The following is a 15748-nucleotide window of genomic DNA, read 5'->3' on the forward strand; positions in this document are numbered from 1 at the left end:
GCAGAATATTGTGAAAATATCGCAGAGATGGAAGGGCAGTGAAGCACCAGCCTGGGTTTGGGAGGTTAGAGTAGGCTGAGAGAGGCTGGCTGATGGCAGTAATATGATCCATCTTCATCTGCATCTGAGTGGTAGCTGTGCTGAGGGTTAATGGAGCACATGGGTACCGCCATCGAAGTCTCAAATATACTGCGTATCTATCATTATACATGGCAGAAGAGATAATCACCACACATATTTTTATTATAATATAACATATATTATATGTTATATTATATATATAACATATATCACAATGCGTGAGACTCTCTTGAAATGCGTGAGACTCCGTCGAAATGCATGAGACTTGGCAGGTCTGAAATAACCCAAAATAAATAGAACCAACTATCAAAGTAGAGGGTAATGTACAAAAATATGGATAGTTTATGATATGCCTGGATGTAAAATCAAAACTTGTCTTCATAGAGTAGTAAGCCAGATATTCCTTTTTTTCTTAATTGTTTTTCGGCCTTTTTCACGCAGACAAACAGGGGATTGTGGAAATGGTTCTTACCTTGTTTTTAAGGCTAAAGGTCTCCCTTAGCCAATCACTGATGAGTCTGTGTATAACACTGTTGCTCTGGTAACGTCACTCCATTGGATTGTGTGATTGTTTCATCCCCTGAAATCCTCTTACATCACAGCCCATGACAGCTGTGGCAAGGTAATCCTGGAAAGGATGTTCACTGGCGCTGCTCCGTTGTCAGTGAAGCCCTCTGTAGAATGCAGAATATCATCAGTAGGGGGCGCTGGAGCAACGTTTTCTCTTCTGGAAACCTGAACTGCCAACAAAGTATTTTTTGCACCTTTGAAGTGTCGATTTCCGTTTGTTGCAACTGTCTGAGGCGAAGTGAAATCGCCTGGGTAAGTCAGCGCCCCCTCAGAAGATGGTGCCCTAGGCCAGCTTCACCGCCGGCGCCCCCTGTCTGAGACAAAGTGAAATTGGCTGGCTAAGTCAGCGCCCCCTCAGAAGATGGTGCCCTAGGCCAGCTTCACCGCCGGCGCCCCCTGTCTGAGACAAAGTGAAATCGGCTGGCTAAGTCAGCGCCCCCTCAGAAGATGGTGCCCTAGGCCAGCTTCACCGCCGGCGGCCCCTGTCTGAGACAAAGTGAAATCGGCTGGCTAAGTCAGCGCCCCCTCAGAAGATGGTGCCCTAGGCCAGCTTCACCGCCGGCGCCCCCTGTCTGAGACAAAATGAAATCAGCTGGCTAAGTCAGCGCCCCCTCAGAAGATGGTGCCCTAGGCCAGCTTCACCGCCGGCGCCCCCTGTCTGAGACAAAGTGAAATTGACGGCTAAGTCAGCACCCCCTCAGAAGATGGTGCCCTAGGCCAGATTCACCGCCGGCGCCCCCTGTCTGAGACAGAGTGAAATCGGCTGGCTAAGTCAGCGCCCCCTCAGAAGATGGCGCCTTAGGCCAGTTGCACTGTCGGCGCCCCCTGTCTCAGACAAAGTGAAGTCGGCTGGCTAAGTCAGCAACCCCTCAGAAGATGGCGCCCTAGGCCAGCTTCACCACCGGCGCCCCCTGTCTGAGACAAAGTGAAGTCGGCTGGCTAAGTCAGCGCCCCCTCAGAAGATGGTGCCCTAGGCCAGCTTTACCGCCGGCGGGCTAAGTGAGGGATTAAATCCACAGGGCCAAAGCAGTTTCCCTTCTCATGCTTGCAAAGAATGTTGTGTGAGCCCACGCCTGTTCTCTGTATCCTCCCCAGGTGTTGGCGACAGGGCTTAGCGGTCTCTATTCTTCCCTGCCCACCCGGCTGGAGCTGTGCACTGAAGACTGGCACCGGCTAGAGCCCCAGGACTGCTTCGCATTGCCCGCACTGGTCCAGTTCCTGAACTCGCTGCAGTTCTGCGACTCTGTGATCCAGGTGGGCCTCAGCAGCCCCACACGCTCCCTCCAGTGGCTCCCCCTGCTGGTCAAAATCAGGCACTGCTCCTCACTACTCTCCGCTGACCCCTGCTGTGCTTCCAGGTTGCCCATCCTTTGATCAGGGGCCAGCTGGTCAGCTACATCTACAATGGCTTTCTCGTCCCTGTGGTGGCACCAGCTCTGCACAAGGTCAGGACACGTTTCTTATGTGAGAAACCTGGAGCTTTGTGCCCCGTAGCGCCCAGCACCACCTCACAGCTCTCTGCCGTGGCTGCAGCCAACCCTGGAGGAGGTGGTGACCACCACAGGCTACCTAGAGCTCTTCCTGCGGCAGGCCAAGCAGCCGGCGCTGCTGCGGACCTTCCTGCGCTTCATCCTGCTGCACAGGCATGAGGGCGTACAGGTCCTGGACACGCTGGTCTGCCGCATCAATACCCCCTTCCAGGTCAGTGCTTGGGGCTCGAGACCGGGGAAAGGGAGAGGCCGGGGACACAGTGAGGTCTGGGACAGGAAGAGGCCGGGGACATGGAGAGGCCGGGGACAGGGAGAGGCCGGGGACAGGGAGAGACCAGGGACAGGGAGAGGCCGGGGACACGGTGAGGTCTGGGACAGGAAGAGGCCGGGGACATTGAGAGGCCGGGGACAGGGAGAGACCAGGGACACGGTGAGGTCTGGGACAGGAAGAGGCCGGGGACATGGCGAGGCCGGGGACAGGGAGAGGCCGGGGAAAGGGAGAGACCAGGGACACGGTGAGGTCTGGGACAGGAAGAGGCCGGGGACATTGAGAGGCCAGGGACAGGGAGAAGCCGGGGAAAGGGAGAGACCAGGGACACGGTGAGGTCTGGGACAGGAAGAGGCCGGGGACATGGCGAGGCCGGGGACAGGGAGAGGCCGGGGAAAGGGAGAGACCAGGGACACGGTGAGGTCTGGGACAGGGAGAGGCCGGGGACAGGGAGAGACCAGGGACACGGTGAGGTCTGGGACAGGAAGAGGCCGGGGACATGGCGAGGCCGGGGACAGGGAGAGGCCGGGGAAAGGGAGAGACCAGGGACACGGTGAGGTCTGGGACAGGAAGAGGCCGGGGACATTGAGAGGCCAGGGACAGGGAGAAGCCGGGGAAAGGGAGAGACCAGGGACACGGTGAGGTCTGGGACAGGAAGAGGCCGGGGACATGGCGAGGCCGGGGACAGGGAGAGGCCGGGGAAAGGGAGAGACCAGGGACACGGTGAGGTCTGGGACAGGGAGAGGCCGGGGACATGGCGAGGCCGGGGACAGGGAGAGGCCAAGGACATGGAGAGGCCGGGGAAAGGGAGAGACCAGGGACACGGTGAGGTCTGGGACAGGGAGAGGCCGGGGACATGGCGAGGCCGGGGACAGGGAGAGGCCGGGGACATGGAGAGGCCGAGGACATGGAGAGGCCGGGGAAAGGGAGAGACCAGGGACACGGTGAGGTCTGGGACAGGAAGAGGCCGGGGACAGGGAGAGACCAGGGACACGGTGAGGTCTGGGACAGGAAGAGGCCGGGGACAGGGAGAGGCCGGGGACAGGGAGAGACCAGGGACACGGTGAGGTCTGGGACAGGAAGAGGCCGGGGACAGGGAGAGGCCGGGGACAGGGAGAGGCCGGGGAAAGGGAGAGACCAGGGACACGGTGAGGTCTGGGACAGGAAGAGGCCGGGGACATGGCGAGGCCGGGGACAGGGAGAGGCCGGGGACAGGGAGAGGCCGGGGAAAGGGAGAGACCAGGGACACGGTGAGGTCTGGGACAGGAAGAGGCCGGGGAAAGGGAGAGGCTGAGGACAGGGAGAGGCCGGGGACACGGTGAGGTCTGGGACAGGGAGAGGCCGGGGACATGGCGAGGCCGAGGACAGGGAGAGGCCCGGGACATGGAGAGGCCGAGGACATGGAGAGGCCAGGGAAAGGGAGAGACCAGGGACACGGTGAGATCTGGGACAGGGAGAGGCCGGGGACATGGCGAGGCCGGGGACAGGGAGAGGCCGAGGACATGGAGAGGCCGGGGAAAGGGAGAGACCAGGGACACGGTGAGGTCTGGGACAGGAAGAGGCCGGGGACAGGGAGAGACCAGGGACATGGTGAGGTCTGGGACAGGAAGAGGCCGGGGACAGGGAGAGGCCGGGGACAGGGAGAGACCAGGGACACGGTGAGGTCTGGGACAGGAAGAGGCCGGGGACAGGGAGAGGCCGGGGACAGGGAGAGACCAGGGACACGGTGAGGTCTGGGACAGGAAGAGGCCGGGGACAGGGAGAGACCAGGGACACGGTGAGGTCTGGGACAGGAAGAGGCCGGGGACAGGGAGAGGCCGGGGACAGGGAGAGACCAGGGACACGGTGAGGTCTGGGACAGGGAGAGGCCGGGGACAGGGAGAGGCCGGGGACATGGAGAGGCCGAGGACATGGAGAGGCCGGGGAAAGGGAGAGACCAGGGACACGGTGAGGTCTGGGACAGGAAGAGGCCGGGGACATTGAGAGGCCGAGGACATGGAGAGGCCGGGGAAAGGGAGAGACCAGGGACACGGTGAGGTCTGGGACATTGAGAGGCCGGGGACAGCAAGAGGCCGTGGACAGGGTGAGGCTATGATGTTTGCTGGGGCGCTGGGCTGTAGCCTGGGATAGTCTACGCATGAATCTGACCCAGCGTATAACATACATGTCTGTGAACGGGTGTCCTGAGGGGCTCCCTGTTCCGCCTGGGTCACCCCCCCGTTACGTTCCAGCTGGGCACGGTGTCGCTGGCCTTGTTTCACACCCTCCTCGGATTACACTGTGAGGACGTCATGCTACAGCTTGTTCTGAGGTAAGTACCCCTCTACCCCCTTCGGGAAGTTGGTCTTTCACAGTCACGTGTGTGTGTGTTCTGAGAGGGTCACGGACAGAGTTATATCTACGGCAACTTATGTCTTATACTTTAGTTTACTGGCCACGTTTCTGCTCTGTTGCTCAGAAAGCAAATATCTAATCAGCCAATCACATGTCAGCAGCACAATGTATAAAATCATGCAGATACATTCCATTCAGATCAGGACCCTCAGTCAATGTTCACATCAAACACTAGAATGGCGATGACAGGTGATTTAAGTGACTTTGAATGTGGTTTGGCTCTTGGTGTCATGTGGGCTGCAATGAGCATTTCAGAAACAACCATCTCTATAGGATTTACAGAGAATTCTCAGACTGGTTTCTTGAAGGTGACGATGAGCACACTGTACACAAACGGCCTCCAGAGTCACCAGATCTCAGTCCAATAGTGCAGCTGTGGGATGTGGTGGACGGGAGATTCGCGTCATGAAGGTGCAGCCAAAGAATCTGCAGGAACTGCGTGACGCTCTCATGTCAACATAGACCAGAGTCTCTGAGGAATGTTTCAAGCACCTCTGCTGAATCTATGGCACAGAGAATTAAGGCAGGGCTTAAGATAAAAGGGGGTCCAACTTGATACTAGCAAGATGTACTTAATAAAGTGGCCAGCGAGTGTATGTCCAAAGAGACATATGATTTTGACAAAGCGGGATTAGCCAGTCTATGGAGCAGTAAGTAGTTAAGGGCCTTGCTCAGGGGCCTGAGAGTGACTGGCTTCCTGCTGGTCCTGGGATTTGAACCAGCAACATTCTAACTACAAGCACAGCATTTTAACCGGCTGTGCCGCACACTGAACAAACTGTACACACCAATGCATTTCAGTGCAGCTGAAAGTGAAGCAGTTCATTCCAACGTGGCTGGACGCAAACACAATATGCCCCTTGCAGGTACTTGATCCCCTGCAGTCACATCACCCTGAACCAGCGGGGGGCACTGAAGGAGAGGGACTGCTACTCTGTGTCTGCTGCTCGCTTCCTGGCACTCACCCCCAGCTGCTGCTTCCCTGAGCCCAGCGCCCCCTGGTGTGCTGGAGGCCCTGGTAAGAGAGGGCACAGACAGCTGGGTAGCCGCCCAGAGACCTAAGGGTTGCCTGGTTACAGGGAGCTATGCAGTGTTCTTATCCTGTCTTTTACATATTTATGTTCCACGTCTTCAGTGAACAATTTAAATAAATATATAAGCTGATGTAACACCAAGCTGCGCCTTTCTACCAAAGTGCTGTGTTCCAAACCGGGAACCTTTTCTGCTCCTTGGGCCTTGATGCTTTTCAGCGTGTTTCTTCACTGCATATCCCCTGTCTTCCAGAGGAACGTGAGGGTCTCTATGAAGAACACCACCATGCCGACGCTGGCTTCAACGGGGCAGAGATTCTCACGGTCGCCAGTTACTTGCAGTACCTGCACGATGCACATGATGGCGTCAGACGCTGCGTGGAGGCGTGTCACACGTGGTCAGCGCCATACGATGGGGAGGATCCACCCCCTGAGCTCTGTGGGTCCAGTTTAATGGAGGAGACCGATGGCGGCCGGCCGGGAACGAGCCACGAGCTGCCGAATCCCCTGGAGCAGGCCGAGCAGCTGGAACTAGAGTGGGATGACAGCTTCGATGCTGTCCCGTGCCCCGTCTGCACGGAGGTCCCCCGAAGCGGCAGGCCTGCCCTCACCGAGCCACCCAAGCACATCCAGGAGATGAGGAGGAGCGCCATCATGCTTGTCAGGGGCTCCTACGTCGAGGAGTCCGAGTTTCAGGACGATGTCATGGTGTACAGCCTGGTGGCGCAGAAGGACACGCAGGAAGCCACAGACGGAGGCGTCCTAAAGGCTGGATGGGCAGAACGGACATCACCTGGTGAAGGGCGGGAGCGAGAACAGCCAGCTCAGTCGCTCACCAATGGATGGAGCCCCCTGCTGGACACACAGGAGGCTGCGGAGCAGGAAAACTGCCCCCCGGGCCAGAAGTCGGGCCAAGCAGCTACAGCGAGGCGACCGGCAGATGAGCTGGCATCCCAGTATGAACAGCTGATCCGTGAGCTGGGGGCAGAGCTGGGAAGCCTGGAGGGACCCCGGAGGGGGTCGCTGACACGTGGCATCCTTACCGATGAGGAAGAGGTGGATTTCAGCTCCTTTAGTACCAACGATCTGGAATCGGAAAACACCCCCTCGCCTGACGGATCAAAGGAGCAGGCGGTGAGCCAACCAGCGCCTTTCACAGGTGAGCGGATCCTGTCTCTCGTTCCGCTGACGATTTCTCTGCTGGCCTTTATCATCATTTAGATCATGGGTTCCCAAACTATCCAGCCTCCAATCCCCAAAATCCAGTGCCCCCACTGGACTGGAGACCCCACTTGGTGGTTAAAGCAGGCAAACATATTACTTTCATTTTTTGGCACTTAAGGTTAAAATGGGATATTTCTTAATGTTTTACATTTTATTCACATATCATGGAGGTTATTTGGCAGCCCCCAGTTTGGTTAGCACTGCTTTTGGTGCCCTTCCCGCTAAGTAACCTACAGCGTCGCCCACGCCCCCCCCCCCCGCCCCTGCAGGGCCTTTCGTCAGCGTGCTGCTGTCCCGCCTGGAGAACATGTTGGAGAACTCGCTCCACACCAACCTGCTGCTGACAGGCCTCCTGGCCCAGCTGGCCTCGCACCCCCAGCCGCTGCTGCGTCGCTTCCTGCTGGACACTGGCCCCTCGTTCCAGCCCACCGCCCACTCCCTCTACCAGGTAAGACCACACCGTCCATCCCGGGGGCCACGTTGCTGTTGCTGGGGCCCGTTGTACAGAGTCGGGAGGTGGTGGCTGCTTCAACACCTCCTAAATAAGGAATATTTAGTGTGGTGACTCTGTGTGGCCCAAACCTCGGGGTCCCTGTGGTTTTAGTGAAGATAAACATCGTCACTGGCTACTACATAAGTTTAAGTTTAATTTATTTATAAAACACATTTCACACATACATCCAAGGGGCATCTGTGTTCGTGGAGTTTGTTGCATCATTTTCAGGCATTTCACTGGCCTTTGATCTACTTCTTTTCTGATGCCACTGGGACACCATCGCTTCATGGCAGCATGTAACGTCAGCATTAATAGTGAATGGTGTGTGAGTGACTGGTGTGTGAGTGACTGGTGTGTGAGTGACTGGTGTGTGAGTGACTGGTGTGTGAGTGAATGGTGTGTGAGTGAATGGTGTGTGAGTGACTGGTGTGTGAGTGAATGGTGTGAGAGTGAATGGTGTGTGAGTGACTGGTGTGAGAGTGAATGGTGTGTGAGTGACTGGTGTGTGAGTGAATGGTGTGAGAGTGAATGGTGTGTGAGTGAATGGTGTGTGAGTGACTGGTGTGAGAGTGACTGGTGTGTGAGTGACTGGTGTGAGAGTGAATGGTGTGTGAGTGACTGGTGTGTGAGTGACTGGTGTGTGAGTGAATGGTGTGTGAGTGAATGGTGCATGAGTGACTGGTGCGTGAGTGAATGGTGTGTGAGTGAATGGTGTGTGAGTGACTGGTGTGTGAGTGACTGGTGTGTGAGTGAATGGTGTGAGAGTGAATGGTGTGTGAGTGACTGGTGAGAGAGTGAATGGTGTGTGAGTGAATGGTGTGTGAGTGACTGGTGTGTGAGTGACTGGTGTGTGAGTGACTGGTGTGAGAGTGACTGGTGTGTGAGTGACTGGTGTGAGAGTGAATGGTGTGTGAGTGAATGGTGTGTGAGTGAATGGTGTGAGAGTGAATGGTGTGAGAGTGAATGGTGTGTGAGTGACTGGTGTGTGAGTAGCTGATGTGAGAGTGAATGGTGTGTGAGTGAATGGTGTGTGAGTGACTGGTGTGAGAGTGAATGGTGTGTGAGTGACTGGTGTGTGAGTGACTGATGTGAGAGTGAATGGTGTGTGAGTGAATGGTGTGTGAGTGACTGGTGTTTGAGTGAATGGTGTGTGAGTGAATGGTGTGTGAGTGACTGGTGTGTGAGTGACTGGTGTGTGAGTGTGCCCTGCGATGGGCTGGCCCCCCATCCAGGGCTGTTCCCTGCCTCGTGCCCATTGCTTCCGGGATAGGCTCCGGACCCCCCACGACCCAGTAGGATAAGCGGTTTGGAAAATAGATGGATGGATGGACTGTTTGTGGCCCTTCAGGGGTGTGTAACTCGTGGCAAGCCTTGCTGCATACACTCTCCTTCATTCTCCTTAGAGTCTGCACGCTCAGCGTTTCTCAGGACCGTCTTACAGCGCTGACATGACTCTCGCCATTCCCAGATGCGGAAAATGTGACACGCTCAAATATTCGTGCAGAAAATGGGTTAGCGATTAGCGGAGGCCTTAAGTCAGAGTACAGCCTCAAAGTGTCGCACAGATCACACGGCTGTGTCACCTGACCTGCATGTATGAGGAAAGCAGAGTAAAACCTGAGTAATGTCAGGGTGAGCTCGCCTCCTCAGCGGCATCCTTAGCGCCGGAAGTCTGCGGTGACTTTACCAAACACTGGGTCACTGTGGAACTTTTTAGCTAAAATTAAAATCACATCCCAGCAGGCGGCCTTCACAACCTGCCATGGCCTAATTATGGGGAAAGATTGAAATGTCACAGTAGGTGTGAAAATGCTGTCATTTGACATTGCAGTACCTGGGACCTCACAGGACTGCATCACGAGGAGCTATAAACAATACTGACTGTTTTAGTTAGGGTAAAAGGCAGCTGTAGGTCTTTCAATGAGTCAGTAAGTGAGTTCTTCTTTTAACGAGTGTGTGAGTCCATGTTTTTGCAAGAGCATAAATGAGTCTCTGTTTTAACGAGAGCGTAAGTGAGTCCACGTTTTAGCCAGAGCGTAAGTGAGTCCATGTTTTAGCAAGAGTATGAGTTCATGTTTTAGCGCAAGCATGTGTGAGTCTGTGTTTTAGCGAGTGTGAGTTCATGTTTTAGTGAGAGTCAGAGTCTGTGTTTTAGTGTGAGCATAAGTGAGTCCAACTTTTAGTGAGAGTGTAAGTGAATCTGTGTTTCAGCAAGAGAGTGAGTCTGAGTCTTCGTGACAGCGTGAGTCCTTTTTTAACAACACACCTTAACACTCTTCTTTACAGAGACATACACACACACAGGGACTGTCTTTGAAAAGCTCTATCTCTCAGCCAACAATCCCTAAAGGATTACAAACATCGGTAAGAAAAGATGATGTAATGCGATGTAATTCCATATATCTAGGATGTGTGCGTGGTATGAATTTTCAGAAGTGATTACATACCCTTGTCTGTGGCAGCATAGACAAGAGCCCACGTCCTGCAGAGATGCTGCCATGTAGCGCTTATCGTCCTTGGGGTTAGGGCTGGGATACCGTGCCGCGAGTGCAACGGGCTGTGGGGTCAGTGAAATTTAATTCAGTTTATTTTTATATAGCGCCTTTCCCAACAGAATTGCCCCGAGGTCCTTTACATGGGTGCCTTGTGATACAGTGCAACAGACAAAAACAGGGAAATGAAAAGACAAAGAAATTAAAGAAAACCAGACGAAAAGTAGGGAGAAAAAAAGGAAACATTGTGTTTCCTCATTATGTTTCCTACTGGCAGCATGCAGAGAGGACACAATAAAGGACCAAGCACTGGTCCCTGTGGTCCCCCGTATCTGACCAGTGACTGAAGATGCAGTACAATTGTTTGGCACTTGAATATATTGATAACGATTTGTCAAATAGGATTTAAACCACTTCAATACCATTCCACACAACCCAAGATCAAATTTAAGTCATTGTAATAGAGCAAAATGGTCAACTGTGTCAACAGCAGCACTAAGGTCCAGAAGTATTAGTGTCTCTCTCTCTCTGTCTCTCTCTCTCTTGCTCCTCGTCTCTCTCTCTCTTTTCTGTCTCTCTCTCTGTCTCTCTCTCTGTATCTCTGTCTCTCTCTGTATCTCTGTCTCTCTCTGTCTCTCTCTGTCTCTCCTTGTATCTCTGTCTGTCTCTGTGCATTGTAGGTTCTGGCTTCCATTAAAAGTCAGATAGAGCATCAGGCTTCTATGAAGCAGAATTTCCGGGAGGAGGTGAGAGAGGCACTGAAGTACCTCCTGGCCAGGGAGGAGGTCCCTGGGGGCCGAGGTGAGCCCATCACCATCTGGCAGACAATGACGTCAGATGCTTTGATGTGACATCACTTCCTGTGCCTGTTGCCATCACTGACCCATTTTTACATATAATGAATAACTAGCAGATTCAGCGGGTTATGGAGGACTCAGTGAAACTTCTCTCATGCTGCTCTTTTCTTGTCTTGATGCAGGCACCCTGCTGAAATCTCACGCTGGGCAGAGAGGACTGTGGCCCCCCAGAAGAAATGCCCCAGCCCTGGCCCCCCAGCCGAGAATCCCGCTGCAGGCCCAAAACGCCACGTTGGCCACGGTGATCTACGCAGAGTTCCTCAAAGAGCTGGCGGCCATTGCACAGGAGCATAGCGTGCTTGCACCGCTGCCGAGTGATCACTAGGGGGCTGTCCATGGCCATGTCCACAGCGAACTGCATCCGTGAAGGTGTTACAGCTTTTTATGTGTCAATATTAAAAAGCATATATTTTTATGGCATTTTTGTGATGATACTTGACAGAAAAGAATTCTCTGGGGGGTGGAGATTTAATGTTTTATGTGCATTTTAATGTTATTTCTTACTACGGCATATTTATATGACATTTTGTACAGGGTCTAGTCATAACATTTTGGGTTCCTTTTGAAATTCTATGCAGTAGAATCATGTACAACAACAGAATTTTTCTTTCTGAAATCACACTGACCAGGGCTCCAGTTGTGATTACAGAAATCAGGAACGCTGAGTTTGTTTTTTTGGGGAATGGTGTCCTGCCAAGTGAGTCAACCGTAGAGGGCTAAGAACCCATGATTATGGCCAGAGAACTTGACTGATGTATAAGCCGATGTAGAAACTGCACACTTCTGCAATGTGACTGTCATTATGGTCTTTGCTGAGGCCTTATCACAGCGGCGTTTCCGTAAACATTACAGGAAAAATAAAGTAGGGAAATCTATGCAAACTGTCAGAAGAACATTCCCAGCTCTCATGTAGAGGAGGCGGGATTTTCTCGTTCAGATCCTTTGTGTTTGTCTTCCTCTGGAATGACGGAATGAGTCACCTTCTGATTTCCACTGGTGACACATCAGCACCACTTTATTCTACAAAGGTCACATTAGCATCCCTTTGAAGGAAAATACCAAGAAATCGGCATGATAAAAAAAAAAACACCCAATACGGGACTTTCTGTGTGAGTGAAATATAAATTACTTTGGGAGAGTTTGTTTGATGTTCAGGGTGATAATACTCTGCTCCTGAACACGTCTGAAGGACTTCCATGGATACGAAAGAAAAAAGCACAAAGACACTGTGGAATTCCTGTCTGCTGGGATTTGCTGTCTGGGCAACATCAGAAGGGGGAAAAGGGAGACGTATTATTTCAATTATCCCAAACAGGGCTGTTATTTCTGGGGAATGTCTTTGAGGCGCGCATGTTGTTATTTTGCAGCAATGATTAAAAGGCCTGACACTTATTAAAGATGCCATTTTGGGTGTGAAATGTTTTTCAGACTTGTGTACCTCTCATTTTCTCAAAATAATTTGTTGTCACAGTACACTAGATGAAAAAAGGTGATATGTTGTCTGGAATCTAGGGAGGTGGAGGATGCTTCCTCTTCCATTTTCCCCTGTTCCTCTTCCCCCTTGTTCCCGAGGATGTTCCCCCTTTAGTTTTCCCTATTCCTCTTGCCATCATTCCCTGGAGTTATTTGAAGGATGCAGATTTTCCCGCCACTTCGGTGGAGTGTGGATTCGCCCAGGCGGCCTTGTGCACCAGCTACACAGAGACAAGCACATCCTGCCCTTTCCCTTAACATTTTAATAGGAGGAGAATTTGGAAGAATCACGCGTCGATAAACGGCTCGGGCCATAAGCGGCGATTAGGCCACGTGTTGACACTTCATTTGCATCCCAACCGAAATAGATCTCACTTCGAGGACACAAGCTGTCATCGGCACTGCATTTGCACAGCAACATGCAGGATGACGGCAGCAAGACAGTGAAAAAGGACAGTGAAAGCATTCGCCTTTCACCAGGGACGTCTCTTCATCTCAGCTTCGTTCTCTCACACGATATATTTTCCTCAGAAGCTTTACATTCTATTTATTTCGCAGGTGCTTTTACCCAAAACGATGTACGGTTTTGAGAAAATGGGGCTAGAGCAGGAGTAGGGAACCTGATCCATGGAGAGCCGGTGCGGGTTTTTGGGATGGCCTCTCAGTCAGCCAATAACAGTGGATTCCAAGGACTGGAGTAGAGAATCGCTGCTTTATTATTGGCTGACTGAGAGGCCATCCCAAAAACCCACACCGGCTCTCCATGGATCAGGTTCCCTAGCCCTGGGATAGACTATCCCTGGAGAAATTGGGACTCGAGGGTCCAATGCTGAAATCACACTACTAAGTCTTGGATTTGGACCCGTGACAGACAACATCCCAACTATACTTACAGTTGGAGCATCTTCTACATGCTCCAACTTTGTTTATCCACATGTCGCATTAATGTTGTCTTAGAGGCCTTACTTCCTCTGTTGATAATAACGAAAATGTCTTCACTGTCCACATGCTGACTGCCTTTGGACTGCACTGTAAAACTACTGAAGTCCATCAAGCTTTTAATGCCGCCATAATGTTCACTTTCCAAGCTATGGGGAGGATGACGTTTGTATTTAAATTCTGAGTGCAGAATATCGATGATCGTTCATTAAATACTGGACACAATTATTGTTTCTAACATCCTGAAATACCTGATCAAAACGTGAGAGAATGTGCAGGGAGAGTGCTTTGTATGCCAGCTCAGCTGACACTGTATGTGTAACCCTGTAAGCGCATCCCCTGGCTCAGCCCACTGCACTTTTTTGTTTATCCAGTTTATCCAGTTTTTTCAGGCCGCTGCAGTCCAACCAGGTCACATCAGGTTACATCATGTCATGTCACATCACTGTTCTAGAAGAAGCAAAAAAGACGTTCTCCGCCCCCCCCCCCTCCCAAAACAGGCCGTTTCCCTGTGTCACTTGTACATTAGTAACTGTCAGGCTGGAGTTACACATTCAAACCAAAAGGTGGCACTCTCTGCTAAGCTGAAATCAATGCTCCATTTAACTGGTTAAATAACATTATTCACTGGTTAGAATAAATGTCCAAGTGAAACTAATGGTACAGCTGAGCAATCTGACCTGCTGCGGGGCGACTCTCCGCACAGGACGGGGGTGTGATTAAGTGTGCTTCACGCTCCTTACAGCACGTCCGTCCCAGCTGAGGGGTTCCAGTGGCTTCCCCTGCTGCTCGCTGGAGGTGGGAAGGGACAGACGGAAACCCAGCAAACCTCTTTTCACCGGACCCAGACGCTCTCATTCATTCATTTACTCATTTTATTCATTTAGCAGACACTTTTATTAAAAGCCATGTACCTATCTGAGACAGCAGCCAGTCCCGAAAGCAGTTAGAGTTTAAGGGCCTTCCTCAAGGCCCAGTGGTGACATCACTCCACTGCCAGTCATGGGGTTTGACCTGGCGACCTTCCAGTCTCAGACACACTATCATTACTGAGCCACACATACCTGTGGAACTGGCCGCGGGTTCTGCCGTTGGCCCGGTCTCAAAACTCCTGGTCCTGGAAACCCACCATGTTCGTGCTCATCGGCCCTGGTGTTTGAGGGGAAATGCTGACTCTCTGGCTGGCGACCCTGCCGAAAAGGGGGTTTCACAGTGTTGTAGGGGCTGGGGGGTCTCCCTGTCACCTTCAGCAAATGTGACCTCCAGGGGGCAGTGTGGGGGTGTCTCCCTGTCAGCTACAGGCACAGAGACCTCCAGGGGCAGTGTGTGGGCTTTGTGGCGAGGGGAGGGTGTGTTTTCTTCATCACAGACATGCAGGAGATCACCCTCCCCCCGTGAGACTGTTTATTTAGTGACATCTCCCGCCACTGCGGCTTCCCAGGACAGCTGTTTAATCCGTCAGTTTGACCCCCCCAGACATATATACCTCCTCATCCAGCCTCATCCACAGTGACCCCCCCACCCCCACCTCCCCCCAGATGAACGTGTATAATACGGTCCATTCATCCATCCATCCATCCATCCATAAATCCATCACAGGGTCAGGAAGAGCCTGCAGCAGGACGAAGAGTAACACCTTAAATTTCAGCACAGGACACTCGGCTCCTGGAAGAAGCACAGAATTTCCCTGCCGACTCCAAGGTTTATCTCTGAAGCGCAGTTAAACCGGAGCGGATGCATTAGCATGGCAGACGGCACTATTTCTATAGCGACAGATACGGCAGCACATTATGGTCTGTGAAGAGTCTCAGAGCTGTTTATTCAGTGGTGAAAAAGCCCTCCAAATCGCCTCGAGAAAAACCTATAAACACTGTATTCTTCTTCCAATTAAGTCCAAAAAGGCATTATCACTAAATGAGTGCAGGAGGACGTGCCACACGGAAGAGGCAGACAGCGATGGCGGAAAGCAGCAGTTCACCCGCAAAATAACGGCACTTCGAGCTCAAAGGTGTACAGGGGAACAGATGAATTATTTAATGCATTCGAAGATGTTGTGCTTCCATAGAACTGAAAAACAAATGCTCTGGTCGCAGCGGAAATAGCGGCGTAACGAAAAGCATAATTAACCTTTGAAATGTATGCAGTGCATCTGATCCCTGCATTACTGAGCAGGTTGCGTTTCCATCGTATCACAGAGCTCAGCCAGCTGCCGCCCTGGCGACATGGAGGGACCTGCACACTGCACACTGCACACTGCACACGACTGTGACACACCGTGGATAATAATAACAAATTTTGTTAATTAATTCAAATCAGCTTTGCTGGTGGGGGGGCGGGTATTCTGTGTATACAAGTGCAGAGTTCAGTATATAGGCCATGCAGTGCTGTAGCCTGCTGTATGTCTGCAGTGCGAGACCACGCTGTGTTAAATAA

General features: G+C 52.4%; 1 protein-coding gene across 9 annotated transcripts in view; it reads left to right on the forward strand.

Moving 5' to 3' along the window:
* Positions 1–12325, forward strand: part of LOC125704496 (FHF complex subunit HOOK interacting protein 1A-like) — a 19864-nt gene extending 7539 nt beyond the window's left edge. For all 9 annotated transcript variants that reach the window (XM_048970101.1, XM_048970102.1, XM_048970105.1 and 6 more), the window contains 9 exons: positions 1747–1905; positions 2010–2096; positions 2185–2352; positions 4641–4720; positions 5670–5821; positions 6088–6993; positions 7328–7506; positions 10727–10847; positions 11026–12325. In XM_048970101.1, coding sequence (XP_048826058.1) covers positions 1747–1905; positions 2010–2096; positions 2185–2352; positions 4641–4720; positions 5670–5821; positions 6088–6993; positions 7328–7506; positions 10727–10847; positions 11026–11228 — 2055 coding nt within the window. In that variant the 3' untranslated portion in view covers positions 11229–12325. The remainder of the gene's footprint in view (positions 1–1746; positions 1906–2009; positions 2097–2184; positions 2353–4640; positions 4721–5669; positions 5822–6087; positions 6994–7327; positions 7507–10726; positions 10848–11025) is intronic.
* The last annotated feature ends 3423 nt before the right edge of the window (positions 12326–15748 follow it).

The sequence above is a fragment of the Brienomyrus brachyistius genome, chromosome 12 (genome assembly GCF_023856365.1).
Source record: "Brienomyrus brachyistius isolate T26 chromosome 12, BBRACH_0.4, whole genome shotgun sequence".
NCBI classification, from domain to species: domain Eukaryota; kingdom Metazoa; phylum Chordata; class Actinopteri; order Osteoglossiformes; family Mormyridae; genus Brienomyrus; species Brienomyrus brachyistius.